The sequence below is a fragment of the Rhipicephalus microplus genome, unplaced genomic scaffold, assembly GCF_043290135.1.
Source record: "Rhipicephalus microplus isolate Deutch F79 unplaced genomic scaffold, USDA_Rmic scaffold_16, whole genome shotgun sequence".
Classification (NCBI taxonomy): Eukaryota; Metazoa; Arthropoda; class Arachnida; order Ixodida; family Ixodidae; genus Rhipicephalus; species Rhipicephalus microplus.
This window is the reverse complement of record NW_027464589.1, coordinates 4,068,600-4,084,203: the sequence shown is the minus strand read 5'-3', so window position 1 is coordinate 4,084,203 and position 15,604 is coordinate 4,068,600. Positions and strand designations below refer to the sequence as shown.

General features: G+C 44.1%; 1 protein-coding gene across 12 annotated transcripts in view; it reads left to right on the top strand.

The window, feature by feature from the left end:
* The window catches only part of Dim1 (thioredoxin-like protein Dim1), a 126,568-nt gene that overhangs the window by 103,767 nt on the left and 7,197 nt on the right, over positions 1-15,604 (top strand). For 5 of the 12 annotated variants that reach the window (XM_075883295.1, XM_075883296.1, XM_075883300.1 and 2 more), the window contains one exon: positions 7,927-7,973. The exons of the other annotated variants lie outside the window; for them this stretch is intronic. In XM_075883295.1, coding sequence (XP_075739410.1) covers positions 7,927-7,973 — 47 coding nt within the window. The remainder of the gene's footprint in view (positions 1-7,926; positions 7,974-15,604) is intronic. 12 annotated transcript variants of the gene reach the window in all.

Here is a 15,604-nt window from a genome sequence, read left to right as displayed (position 1 = left end):
TGCAAGGTACCCGCTATACAGAATCGAAAGTTTGGCTAGCTAGATACGCACTGTATAACTGTATTTTAAGTGCGTAAAGGAACGTGGAACAAGCGTTTTTTTGCAACTAAAAGATTTATTGGAATGAGGATATATAAGCAGGCAATTAATATCAACACATGCCTGGAAAGGGAAAAAGTACAACCGTGACAACTCAGAACAGTCAGTAAAAGAAGAGAAAGATTAACCAGAAACATAATCTAGAAAAGCAAACTCCTTATCTTGCAGCAATACAGAAGATGGGCTGATGCATAGTTCTCTTTTCCTTATGTGAAAAGCTTCTGTCAACTCATGAGTTAATTGATTATTAAAACGAAAAACTACAGTGTTCTGGAAAACAGGATAGCAGCCGCACTCTCTGCAATGAATCGCAGGATGTGATGCCCCTGACGACTTCAAAGATGAACCGTGCTCTCTAAGACAAACATTGACGCACTGTCCCGACTGTTCCATGTACACTTTACCGGAGCTGAAAGGAGTCATGTAAACGTTGCCAGAAATCGCTTGTCCTCAGTTTAGTGGAAAGTGATTGCCCCCTCTTTCTTTGTCGACGCCGGCACACAGTTGTGCTAGCAGCACATTGTGCACCGTTGTGGGACCCATCTGCAGCGAGGGGTTTGTGGTCTGACCGTGAAACCTGTGCTCATCCGAACTTGGAATGGACAACATAATAGGTCCTTTATTTTTCATCAAGCATAGGATGAGGGAGGCAGCGAGAAAAAGCTGACGAGCAGCTTGACTAGTTCCGACCCCCCCAAAACATGTACATTTTAACGCATTTACAGTAGACTGTGCTGAACACAAAAGAAAAACAAAAAAAAAATCACAGAAAAACAAAGTGGTAGGCTATTAAACAGTGTACATAAATAGGGCAGGGAGAAAAACCAAGGAAGTAGAATTTAGGAATGATACAATGCAATGTCATTGAAAACATCATGTAATCACACGCTGCAACACTGATCATGTGTTGTTTGCAGCGTGTGATCATGTAATACATGGTTCCTCTAGTTACGAATGTTGTTCTTTTTGCAGCGTGTGATCATGTAATCACACGCTGCAAAAAGAACAACATTCGTAACTAGAGGAACCAGTGTTGAAGTTTATCTGTGGTAAACGAGACAACGTATGTGCCAGAATTAGAAACAATTTTGCCTAAAAGACAAGAAATTTTGTCAAAATCAAGTATTGGTATATCAAGGGAGAAACAATTTTAAAACTATGAATACAATTGACCGTCAAAAGAAAAAAAAAGTACGCAGATTTTTTGTAGGTAATCTCTCCAGTGCAATACTTTGGTTGCGAAACAAGTTTAGTAATTCCAGAAGCTTGTGTTTTAGCATTTGTGTCCCCCCGCAGGGGCGCCTGCGCAAGTAGGCGTTTGGTGTGTAGCGACACCACGGACCCGAGCTAACGGGGGAGTTCCTACTTCCTCCCACGCCTAGCCGTGCGTGGCTTTGCCGTGTCCGGGGAAAAGGGGATCCTGGGTGTTGAGCCGACGCTGGGTGATTGGACCTTTAAGGCCCCTTGGCAGAGGCAACACACCCCTTTGGCCCCGGCTTCACGTAGACGGCACCCCTGGGCTGACCCACCCAGGGGAAATCGGCAGTCGCCTTTTCCTATCTCTCTCTGCCTACATCTTCGTCTTTATCTCTCACTATCTATCTGTCCTGTCTTCTACTCTCTTCTGTTTACTTCCAATTTTCCTGGCGGCTAGGGTTAACCCTGTGCAAATAGCCTACCTTGGTCTAGGCGCATTGGGTTATGGCAGTGTTGTACGGCTGACGTCTGCAAGCTTCCAGCACCTGTAAACTTGCAGCGTCCCCTTGTTGGGCTCCGTGGTGGGTGGCTGCCAACGCTGCTGAACAAAAATAATACCGGCATGCATGGCGCATTCCCTCTACTATCTGATCGTACCGTCCTAAAGCGGGTACGCACCGACGACATAAATCTCTTCAACCAGCCAACAGAAACTTTTCCCCATTTCCACGTCATTCACTGTGAAAAAACTGAAAAGCAAGCCAGGACCGTCTCTCCTTTCCTAGTTTCTAGATGTCTTACCGAAACTCTTGGCACAGGATACAAGGTAACCAAAATGGCTAGTGGAGACCTTCTCCTCGAAATCCGTGACAAAGAACAATTTAAAAAGCTAGACCGTCTCTCAGATTTCGGTGGCATACCGATAACCGTAACACCACATAGATCAATGAACACAACTCGCGGAGTGGTATCTGACATGGACTTACTTGACTTGACTGAGACTGAACTTTTGGAGGGGTGGAAGAGCCAAAATGTCACTAATGTACAGAGAATCATCATCAGAAGAGATAATAAGGAAACACCGACAAAACACTTAATACTTACATTTGCATCCAGTAAACTACCGGAATCAATTCAAACAGGGTACACAAAGACATCTATCAGGCCGTACATGCCAAACCCTCGTCGTTGCTTCCAATGCCAGAGGTATGGCCATGGCTCTAAAACCTGTCGTGGTCGCCAGACTTGTGCACAATGTGGAGTCCTAGGCCACGTGTCTGAGAACTGCAAACAACCGCCACACTGTGTAAACTGCGAAGGAAACCATGCCGCATATTCTTGCTCCTGCACATACTGGAAGAAAGAAAAAGAAATAATTACGTTGAAGGTGAAGGAGAACATTACATTTAAGGAAGCACGGCGAAGAGTCGCTCCATTCTATGGACCTACATACGCTGATGCGGCGCGTCAGGGGGCACCGCCGCACCAGCCCTCGCCACCCCTCCGGCCCGCGCATACCGAGCCGGCGGTTGTGGCACCTGCCCCCAAGGCGTCTGTAGCCCAGGCTACACCGCCTACTCCCAAACAGAGACCGGAGACTCCAGAGTCTTCGGGTCTCAAGGCCTCCCCTCACCAGGCGAGGCCCAAAATCCGAACTAACAGCCCGCATGTGCGGGCATCCAGTGCCTCCGAGGTGGCAATGGATACGTCGGCACCCTTGGTGCCGAAAGAGCGGCGTGGCTCCTTGGAGCGCGCCAAGAAAACAAAAAAAGCAAATAACAGGGCCTGGTGATGGGCCTGTTAAGTGAACTCAAACTCCCCGTCTAAACAGCCACTCGCCTTTTGTACACACAGCACTATTTCACATTCACCATGAACACTCAAATTATACAATGGAACGTCAGGGGCCTTCTCAGAAACCTTGACGACATCCAAGAACTCTTACATGAACACTCGCCAAAAGTGCTGTGTGTACAAGAAACACACCTTAATTTAAAACACACAAATTTTCTTCGTAAATACGTTATTTTCCGAAAAGACCGTGTTGATGCTATGACATCATCCGGAGGTGTTGCCATCATAGTGAATCAAGGAATAGCATGCACACACTTACAACTCCAAACACCTCTTGAGGCAGTGGCCGTTCGAGCGGTTCTTTTTGATAAACTGATCACAATCTGCACTATTTACATTCCTCCTAGCTATCAGCTGCAAAAACGCGATTTACACTCTCTAATTGATGAACTTCCGGAGCCTTATGTTCTCCTTGGAGACTTTAATGCGCATAGCAGGCTATGGGGTGACTCTCGGTATGACGCACGAGGTCGACTGACCGAACAGTTCCTTATCTCGTGGAGCGCGTGTCTCCTAAATCGAAAAGAACCAACCTATTATAACCTCGCTAATAACACCTACTCCTCCATAGACCTGAGCATGGTATCTCCATCTCTTGTGCCTCTACTCCAGTGGAAAGTCATCAGTAATCTGTACGGAAGTGACCACTTCCCCGTAGTTTTGAGCACAACGACAGTAACTGAGTGTCCACCACGTGTTCCCAAGTGGCTCATAAACAGAGCCGACTGGGAACAGTTTCATACTATCGCTTGTCTAGGTTGGAATGACATCTGTACTTTGAATATTGATGTTGCTGTGAACTACTTCACAGCGTTTTTGATTGATGCTGCAACAAAATGCATCCCACAAACAAATGGATACCCTGGAAAACGATGTGTGCCATGGTGGAACTCTGAATGCAGAAACGCGCGCAAACAGCTAAACGGAGCTTGGAGGCTGCTTCGGAACTCACCGACAGCCGAAAATCTTGAAACCTTCAAGAAAATAAAGTCTCAAGGCAGGAGAACGCGTCGGCAGGCCAGAAGAGAAAGCTGGCAGAAGTTTTTATCAGGGGTTAATTCATACACACAGGAGGCTAAAGTCTGGAACATGGTCGGTAGGATAGCAGGAAAACAAGTACACACACTTCCACTCATAAACACTCGGGGTGATACCTTGGAAGATCAGGCAAACTTCCTCTGTGCACACTTCGAACAGGTATCCAGCTCGTCCCACTATACTGACACTTTCCAAAAATACAGAACAAGAATAGAAAAGCAGAAACTCGAACACAAATCCACTAGATACGAGGCATATAACCAAGCTTTCAATCTAGCTGAGCTCCAAACATCTCTAAACTCCTGCAGTACTTCTGCCCCAGGTTCTGACCGTGTGATGTATGAAATGTTAAAAAACCTACCAAACGAAACCCGAAAAACCTTACTTTGTTTGTACAATGCTATTTGGTCTTCTGACACTATTCCTACCTCCTGGAAAGAGGCTATTGTTATTCCCATTTTGAAAGAGGGCAAGGACCCTTCTTTACCCTCGAGTTATAGGCCTATAGCACTTACAAGCTGCTTGTGCAAAGTCTTCGAAAAAATGATAAACTGCCGACTTGTACATTTTCTTGAAACAAATAATTTGCTCGACCTATTTCAGTGCGGGTTTCGAGAAAGTAGATCCACCACAGACCACCTTGTTCGTATCGAGGCACAGATCAGAGACGCGTTCGTCCATAAACAATATTTTCTCTCTGTGTTCCTCGATATCGAAAAAGCTTACGATACAACATGGCGTTTCGGAATTCTAGAAGACCTGTCCCACCTTGGTGTGCGCGGAAGAATGTTTCATATAATCCAAAGTTACCTGTCAAACCGGACATTCCGTGTCCGTCTGGGCAGTGTGCTCTCCCAAACATTTGTCCAGGAAACAGGCGTGCCACAAGGTGGTGTGCTAAGTTGCACACTTTTTATTATTAAAATGAATTCTTTGCACTTGTCCATTCCCCGCAATATGTTCTATTGTACATATGTCGACGACGTTCAGCTTGGCTTCAAGTCATGCAACTTGGCCATGTGTGAGCGGCAGGTTCAGCTGGGTTTAAAAAAGGTCTCCAAATGGGCAGATGAAAACGGATTTCGACTTAACCCACAAAAAAGCACGTGTGTCTTGTTCTCTCGAAAGAGAGGCATGCACTCGGAACCCGACATTCAACTGAACGGGCAACAACTGTCCCTCAAAGCCGAGCATAAATTCTTAGGCTTAATCTTGGACAACAAGTTGACCTTCGTACCCCACATAAAGTATTTAAAAACAAAATGTTTAAAAGCCATGAATGTTATAAAAGTGTTGTCACGTACTACGTGGGGTAGTGACAGGAAATGCCTCATGAACCTGTATAGAAGCCTTATTCGCACCCGCTTAGATTATGGGGTCATTGTTTATCAGTCTGCGACTCAAAGTGCTTTGAAGATGCTGGATCCCGTGCACCATTCGGGCATCCGCCTTTCTACGGGTGCTTTTCGCACCAGCCCCGTAGAAAGCCTTTACGTTGAGTCTAATGAGTGGTCGCTTCATCTGCAAAGAACCTACATGTCCTTTGTATATTTACTTAAGGTGAAAGCAGACAAGAGGCACCCCTCATACTCTACTATTAATGACTTGTCGAGCTCCATTCTTTTTCAAAACAGGCCTTCGATGAGTCAGCCCTTCTCAGTTCGCCTGAAGGGTCTAGCTGAGGACACTGGAGTGTCACTCGAACACAGTTTAATGGCTCCTGTAGCATACCCGCCACCGTGGCAGTGGCAGACTATAGATTGCGATGTGTCTTTCGTAGAAGTTACTAAACATGCGCCTATTGCCCATATTCTAACATACTTCTTGGAACTTCAACACAAATACACACGTCCTGAGTTTTTTACAGATGCCTCTAAGTCTAACTCCTCTGTGTCCTACGCTGCTGTTGGCCCTTCCTTTTCGGATGCTGGCCCTCTACATCCAGGCACAAGTATCTTCACAGCGGAAGCTTACGCGATACTTGTGGCAGCTAAACACATCAAACAATCACAAATACAAAAAGCAGTAATTTATACAGACTCCCTCAGTGTGGTAATGGCTCTGCACAGTCTTAAAAAACAAAAAAAAACGCTGTCCTCGTTTCACTTCACTCCATTTTATGCACACTCTATACACTCAGCCGACATGTTGTTGTGTGCTGGGTGCCAGGGCACCGTGAGATTCAAGGCAACATGATGGCGGATCAGCTTGCTGCATCCGCCCATCAAAAGCACCGCCATTACACCCACATCAATCCCGGCCCTTGATCTTAAGCCGTCTCTCAAACGAAAACTCAGGGACTACTGGCAGAGCAAGTGGGATACACACACACAAAACAAACTACACGTTATCAAGCCACACCTTGGCCATTGGCCACCAGTATCAAAATCACGTCTAACAGAGGTAACACTAACAAGACTCAGGATAGGACACACATACACGACACACACACATCTTTTGTCCGGTGGTGATCCACCATTGTGTGATAAATGTGGTGAGGCATTAACAGTTCTTCACGTTTTAATTGAATGTAAACATTTAGACACTCTAAGAAGACAACACATTCCACTATCCTACCGACAACATATACCTTTACACCCTGCAATGTTCGTCGGTAGGGAACCGCTTTTTGGTCACAAATCATTATTAGCGTTTTTAAAGGAAATTCATAATTTTCATATCATATACCCGGGCATACCGTAGCACGACCTCTCTAGAGAGGTTTTTGCTGCGGTGGCTACACAGGAAAGCACTTGCCTCACGGCCCTTGGACGCAAGGGTATGAACGAGTGAGGTACTTGTGCTAATGCCATACATGTCCACCATCGTTTTTCATTATCACTAACTTTTGTCACCTATTCACATCACACACACCTTTCACGGCATGGTCATGATTTTATTACTTGTATGTTTTTACCCGCCTTATTGCGAGGAATTTTATGGCCCTTATACAGCCGCTAATCACAATCATTGTCCACATTCTTTGTCCCATGAACTGGCGCTCTTTGGCCATCAAATGGCCCTTGCGCCAAAAAACACCATATATCATCAGCATTTGTGTCCCGTAATTTTTTCGACATAACGGTATTTTCCAAAACTCGGGATGGCGCACTGGATATGTTTGCATCCTCCTTTCTAAACAGGTTAATTGAGCTAGGAAGTGGCCATTATCTTTAATTTCTGATTTGTATGCTATGAAGAGGCGGTAAGATTACAGAGTGAGAATACGTATAATATGATACCTATTGAAAAGCGATGCTGTAGGATGATGGAAAGCTACATTATATATGTGCCTTAGCATTTTTTTCTCAAGTGCATGTAGTATTTGTAGCTTTGTGACTATTGTTGATCCCCATACAAGATGACAGTAAGTTACTTTTAAATAAAATAGTGAATTATAAATAAGAAACTTAACATACGTGGGGAGAGTTCGTCTGTTTCAATGTATGATTCCTACAATGCTAGATAACTTTTGTGCTAGGTAATAACATGGTCGTCCCAAGACATCGTTTCCGAAAATATTACATTGAGTATCTTAAAAGTTTTAACTCTATCTATAAGTGCACCGTTATGCACTAGAAGGTTGGCACACGTGTTTTTCATGGCACGTTATCATGATGATTACTTTGTTGCTAGAAGGTTGGCACACGTGTTGTTCATGGCACGTTATCATGATGATTACTTTGTTGTTAGGTGAATTCTGTTTTCTTTGATATGTATTTTCTCTTTTTTTGTCAGATACTGCTCAAGTATATATTGCGCAGTTCCAGCAAATAAATATTGTTGTAAGTCAGTGCCGCTTTCTGTCTCCTTCTTTTCTTGTCCCTCGTTATTGGCGTTTCTTATGTAAAACACTAGAACAGCATTGGTAACCACATTCTTGCTTTTTGGCTGGAAAGCTACAGCTTTTGTTTTCGTAGTACTAATCTTTACTGCATTGCAATGGGTGCACTTACCTAGCTGCGTAAATGTATTGTTTGCTGTATTCATTAGGTCTGATAGCACTGTACCACAGAAAAGCAAAGTCATGCCATCAGCGTAGATTATGAATTTCTTGGTTTTATCAATATTGACAATACCATTTATGTAGAAGATAAAGAAATGGACCCAAAATACTTCCTTGTGGAACACCAGACAAAATTGGTTTGATGTCGGAAGAGTGGCCATTTATATTCACAAATTGCTGCGTGCAGCCCAAATAAGAGCGAAGAAGGGCCAATACCTTACCGCGATATCCATACTTTGCGAGTCTTTTTAAAACAGGCAATGATTAAGATAATCAAAAGCCTTCGTGAAATCTATGTAGATACCCAGAGCTAAGTGTCGATGTTCAAAAGCATTCAAAATGAACTCCCTCTGTTCTAACAGAATAAGTTCTGTTAAGATCTTCTTCTTGAAACCGCATTGCGCCGTATGTATTATCCCATATTTTGTAAAAGTTTATACGCAAAAGTTTATAAGTCTTGATAAAATCACTTTTTTGAGGCCTTTAGAAAATATCGGATAGAGGGACACTGGCTTGTAGTTAAACTATTTTTATCTCCCCTTTTGTGCAGAACGATTACTTTGGCTATTTGCATTCTTTTTGCAAAAACCCCTTCTGCTAAGCAAAGATCAAAAACGTGTTAGGCAAAATGCTATAATGTCTATCACATGTTTGATATGTTTTATTTTGGTGCCATCAGCATTGCTACTAGCACTGTTGTTGAGTCCTAAAAAAGTAGAAATCGCCTCTGTTGTTGTAACAGGGCATAAGAAAAGCGTTTTGTCGCAACTATGGTTCAAGTAATTTTGGGCATCGTCAATAATTTTTGCGGTGTCAATATTGACGAAATAACCATTGAATAGATCTTCTAATCATTTTCTACTAAATTCGTCCTAATTCTATTTTATTTGTGTTAAAATTCCCAAGTGCCTGGATCGATTTAATAAGGCATTTAGATTTTTTCACGTGGAGGCGGAAATGTTGTAGGCCCGTGTACTCAGATTTGGGTGCACGTTAAAGAACCCCAGGTGGTCGAAATTTCCGGAGCCCTCCACTACGGCGTCTCTCATAATCATATGGTGGTTTTGGGACGTTAAACCTCACAAATCAATCAATCAGATTTTTTCACGCTATGTCTGATCTTGATTTGGACACAGAAAAGAGGTCACAGAAATAATTGTCCTTAGCCTTTCTAATTTCATTCATTAGACTATTCCGATATCTATTGTAAGTTCTGAGTAACTCAACATTCCGAGTTTTATAAAATTTTTTAAACATTTTTTCCTTAACATGATACTTGCTTAGTAATTCTGCCGAACTCCATGGCTTACGAATTTTTCTCAGATGTTTGTAAAAACTTGTGTGGAAATGGCCGATTATATAAAAACAAAAAACTATTCACAAATTTACTATATGCACGCTCGGGATTACTTTCTTTGAATATTCAGCTCCAATCAAAACTTTTTACCTTCTCTCGAAAAATCTCTAATGTTCGAGGTGTTATTTCTTGAAAGCACATTTTTTGTGCGTTAGATGTTCTAAGCTTATTTGTACACACAAATAAATATGTACAGTGAAATCTCGGTATAATGAACTTCAGGGGGTCGCAGCTATTTGTGTTATTTTGAAAGCGCGTTATAGTGAAAGCCTGAAAATAAACTGTAAATACTTATTTTCCACCGACCAAAACGACTTACCTTTACAACGACGGGTCCTCGAACTCGTTTTTCACGAGAAAAAACAAATGCACAATTGAACACCAAGAAATGCACATTTACATGAAGAAGTCTGTGATTTTTTTTTTACGTGTGCAGCAGCAACTGTAAAAACGATAAAGCCAACCAATAGATGCTTCGAAGTCTGTTACACTCAAAATTGCAGCAAACTGTCGCACCTTCTCCTGAATTAGTGGGCCCGACACGGGCACGTTCTGGGCTCTTACGTCTTTGAACCATGTGAGCACCGCAGTGTCTATCGGCTAAAAGTCGCTGAGCCGCAGTGGCTTCCTTGAGGGGGCAAGTTGCGACTGATCCTGGCACTTCGTTATTTTGTTCTCATCTTTCAGGATCGTGGCAATTCTGGAATGCGCCACTCCAAGTTCTTTTGTCACAACAGCCTGCCTTTTGCCTTCCAGTTGCCGAATAATATTCACTCTCTCGCTTTGCGAAAGCTGAGTTGAACTTCGCAAGCAGAAATGAACTCAATGTAGTAGAGCGCGAACTCCCACTTGCTTTGCGGGCGCAATAAAAAGTCACCGAAAAGAGATGAACACAACTGACAGAGCCTCCTAGAACACATGTAGAAATGACAAAGATAAGAAAAACCTGAAGCGTCGTAGCTGTCATCACCTCTTCTGACAAAAAGAAAGAGCTAAAAAAGATAATTCCTCACGTTTCGTTTTCTGCTTTCTTGCTGTTTCAAGTTTTTCGTGCCCATGCTTCCTGCTCCGCACCTCCTACTCTGCCCTCTGCTTCGCTGACCTTGCCCTCCCATGTTGCCTTCACCCTTCGCCTCTGCGCATGTAAACCTGCAGCGTGGACAGTTCAAGAAAAAAATGCCGCCCTTTCGTTTTTTTTTCCCTCCACACTGTTGTGCGTCTACCATGAAGGAAGGCGTCCGTTTGCTGTGTCGTCTGCTTGCGTAGTGCTCCAGTGGTCACGATGGATTTCAGAACACGAATTTGTAGTGCTGAGGCGTTAATAATATAACGTGGAACTAAATTAGCACTCGTTATTTTGAAAAGTTTGGTATTCTGAAGTACGTAGCAGTGAAATAATTTTAAGTTGGAACTACTAGCAGTCGGCACGGAATTTTTTAAAAGTTCGCTAATCTGAAAAGTTCATTAATGTAGTGTTCGTTCTACCAAGATTTCACTGTACCATGTGATCGCTAATGTCTGTTCTCGTGGCTCTCGCCTTTTGTCGAGAGGGATGTGTACTTGTTATGAATAGATCAAGTATCGAAGAATTTGTAGTGGTGAGTCCTGTAGGCACAGTAATAACATTATTACAGCCAAATGAACAAATTGTTTGTTTCAGCATTCTTTTGTTAGCAGTGTCAGCTAACATATTTACAATAAAATCTCTTCCTAGTAGACATCACACTTATATTCATCTACGTAGGAGAACATGGATTCGAGAAAACGCACAAAATTTTGAAAATTGCCACTTGGGGGTCAATGAACAACAGCGACTAAGAATCGTTTGGAGATCACAGACAGACATTCATAATCGGTGTTCATGCAGCAGAGCTCCGGTAATATATCGCAAACAATATGGCTTTTCACCATCATGTATACACCGCCCCCTCTGCTAGCAGTTCTGTTTAGCAGAAAATTGTGATACCGAGGTATACTGAAAGTATTACTTCTTTCGACATACCACGTTTCCATAAGCATGATTATGTCAAATGTGTTTTCTAGCTGGTTGAATAGCACCTCCAATTGCGTTCCCTTGTTTATAGCAGACTGTACATCCAGAACAGTTTGACAGAGCTAGTCTGCCCACGTCTACATAACTGTCGAAGTTCTTCTGGTTCCGTAAAATCAAAAGCTGCCATGGTCGAAATTCAAACGGAAGTAGTACTAAACATTTGGAATACAAGGTGTCTTATTCTATTCTCTCTAAATCAGCAGCGTCACCCACAATGACTGCTATGTCTACATCTTTTTTTCTGAGAAAAATTTTTCCATTGTTGCGCCACACATACCTGTAGCCATGGTTCTTGGCCCAGGCTTTTGTCTTAGCAGACTTTCCTCAGATTCTTCTGAATGTAACACTGTTCTTTGGATTCTTTGAGTACATGTCGCTTGCTCAGAAATTCTTCCCTCATTGCTTGCTTTGTGAAATGAACTATAATTCCGGGTGCTTTGTCACGAACAGCACAAAGTCAGTGTATCGGCACGATGTTGTCGGTGAGCTGAGGCAGACTCGTTGTTCGAGCTATGTTGTACACCCTCTGAAATGTGTTTTCACTTTTTGAAACCAGGATCCCATGGAATTTAAGGTTTAGCTTTCTACTGTGCCACTCGAGTTCATTGGTTTCCTGTGTGCAATTTTTTTCATGCAGAAGTTGCGTCGTGGCTTTCTGCACTCTGTTCTTTATATCCGCAATTTCTTTGTCCTGGTGACGGATTCGTTTAATAATTTCATCATATTGACTAGACATCATTTTTACCGATTCCTCAATGCTTTTCACCATGTCCTTAAGTCCCAACAGTCCATCAAGTTTTTCATTCATACTCAAGAACAAACTTGCAAATTCTACCTTGTCACTATTAGATTTGGAGCCTTCAACACATTTAGACTTCTTTGGTTTGCATGTCAAGCATCGCCACGACATATGCCACGCTTCATGTTTTAGTTGTATGTGCTTTTACTTGTATCTGCTTCTATAAATAGCCTGGAGCAGGTGGAAGCTATGGAACACTTTCTGAAGTGTTAGCGACAATTACATTCTTCACAAATAAAAACTTCGTCTGAGCACATGGGTAAGTCTCGGCTTCCAGATCAGACATATTTATGCGAAACGTCTGCCAATGTCACTGAAGGTCACAAGGGTTACATGAACTTGCAATACACATGCCGCAACATGAACACTCTACACAGCCTTGGCAGCGGCAAGGACTTATCTAACGTTATTAGAGCAGAAAAAAGAAATCCACACTAACCTGAAAACGATAATGCAATAAGCTTCAGTACGCGTGTGTGCACAGCCTGTCGCTGCTGCCAAAGTGTAAGGAAAACCTGTCAAAAACCTAGAAGGAAGCCACGGGAAAATGTCACTGTACATCACGCGGAAGTAGACAGATGGCACACCAGCAACTGTTGGCGATAGCAGAAGGAACTGCTGGCATGGGCCTCACCACTTCGATAACCCGATAAGTAGGCTGGAGCAGGTGGAAGAAGCAGACAGGCTTGGTAGTAAAGGTGGAAATACAAACGCAGAGGCAGCTTGGTTTCCAAAGGGGACCAGGGTCGAGAAAGGACCCAGTGGCAGGCCACTGCAGTACCTCAAAAAGATGATGCAATAAGCTTGAGTATGCGTGTGCGCACAACCTGCCACCGCTGCCAAAGTGTGAGGAAAAGCTGTGAAAAGCCTGGAAGGACGCCATGGGGAAAAGTCACTGTATGTCACGCGGAAGTAGGCAGATAGCACGCCAGCAACCGTCAGCGATAGGCAGAAGGAAGTGCTGGCATGGGTGTCACCACTTCGATAAGCTGGTGAATAGGCTGCAACAGGTGAAAGAAGCAGACAGGCTTGGTAGAGGTGTGTTGTATCGTACGGCGGACGCGCCGCACGGAGCACACAGGGCACGACACTGCAGCGCTGGCTGACACGAGGTACACAGCAGCCGGTAGCCAAGCAGGAAGTCCTCTTTATATATACAAGCATCACTATATATACCTATGTACAACGCCCCCTATGGGCCAGCCGACCAGTTCCGAACCGGACCCGAAACCCCGATACCACATCACGCGCTCCTCTTTCATGGCAAGATTTAAGGCCTTCTGTATAGAGAATTCCGCTCCAATCTAAGCACTTTTCTCTGCAGGCTCGGGGACTCGATTCCTTCTACAATTTGGTCGAACGCCAGCATGTCGGTACTCACACCAAATTTGTAGAGTCGAGCGAGCCGTTTAATTTCCCAAATGAATTGCAGTGCAGTCGCCCAGCTGTTGCCTTAGCATCTGAAATGAGGCACGCAGGCACATTGGATCGACTCGCTCATCAGATATCGCATCCAACTGCTGGAGCCTTGCACCATACGTGTCTTGCCCGGCGGACGCCGTGCAAGACACGTATGGTCTACTGCCGCAATCGATTCATCCTCCACAGCAAGCAGGTAGGACATCAAACCTTCAACGCCCAGTGCGTTCAGTAGCAACGCCTTTTTGTGCTCCGGCGGGGCGTCCTTGACAGCAGCATCGACGTAAACTTGAACAAGCGGACGCCACTGTTGCCATGGAATAGGAGGCCTGCCGGGGCACTGCAGAAACATGGGCAGAGGTATCGCAGCGTACATCCCTGTGGAGGAAGGTAGCTGAACCAAAGGACCGAGTCAGACGCGTAGCCCAGTATGAATGGTCTCGGTGGCCATGAACAGGTGATCCGCAGAAATGGAGTATCGGTGGGCTGTATCCAGGGTGCTGAACATGGTAGCACCAGTAGCAAATCGTCGTATGCCCACCTTCGGCCGGATGCACGCGGATCCCATTCTCGTCGCCAATATGATGTATCGTGCGGAGGACGCCCCTGCATGGAGCACACAGGGCTCGACACTGAAGCGCCGACCAACACGAGGTATGCAGCAGCCGGTAGCGAAGCAGGAACTCCTCTTTATATATACAAGTATCACTACAAGGATGGATGGATGGATGGATGTGGCTGCGCCCTTTAGATCGGGCGGCGGCTAATGCCACCTAGCCATGAAATTTAGTGAACTAACCACCAGATTTATCTTTTTTTTCCCTCTAAATAGTAAAGTTGAGGACTGGTACTTTGCAGTGAAGGGTTTAATTTTCACTCGTGCCTTGACTTTAGCCACCAATCAGACAACCTTCTAGTTAATTCTACCCGCTTAAAGTCTATTTTGTCCTCCCTGTTCCTAAACCCCAGTGCTTTGAAAAACTGTGCCATCATCCTGAACTATAGGCTGAAGCCTTTTACAGAACATTATCAAGTGTTCGGCAGTTTCCTCCTCCTCTCCACATGCACTGCATACCGTGTCTACCCCTTCGTATTTAGCCTGATATGTCTTGGTTCGCAATACTCCCGTCCTGGCCTCAAACAGAAGAGGAGTACTCCGGGTATTATCATAGATTCTTTCCTTGGCAATTTCCTGCTTAAATGTTTGATAAATCTCTACTGTGGACTTGTTAATCATGCCGATTCTCCACATGTCAGTCTCCATTTCCTTCACTTTCTTCTTAACCGATAGTTCTTTTTGGTTTGGCCACCTGCTGTTTTCTAAGTATTTACCAGTCAATTTCCTGGTTTGCTTCCTCCATTTTGTATCGAAATTCTTCATGTACAAGTAGCGCTCCTCCCCCATTTCTCTCAATCGCTTCTCAAATTTTATCTTGCTGCTAGCTTCCCTGCTCTCAAACGATGTCCATCCCATATCACCTTGTCCTCCCTGATTTGGTGTATTCCTGTGAGCTCTTAAAGCAAGCCTACCTATTCCACGTTGCTTAATTTCTAATCTTGCTTGAACTTCTGATCTCATGCACAAGACCGCACTGCTGGACGTCAGACCAGGAACCATGACCCCTTTCCATATTCCTCTCACATCATACCTATTGTAATTCCACAGTGCCCTATTTTTCATGACTGCTGCATTCCTGTTACCTTTAGTCGTCTCGTATATTTCGTGTTCCCTTAGGTACTCGGTCCCATTGCTTATACTTACGCCCAGATATTTGTATTTAT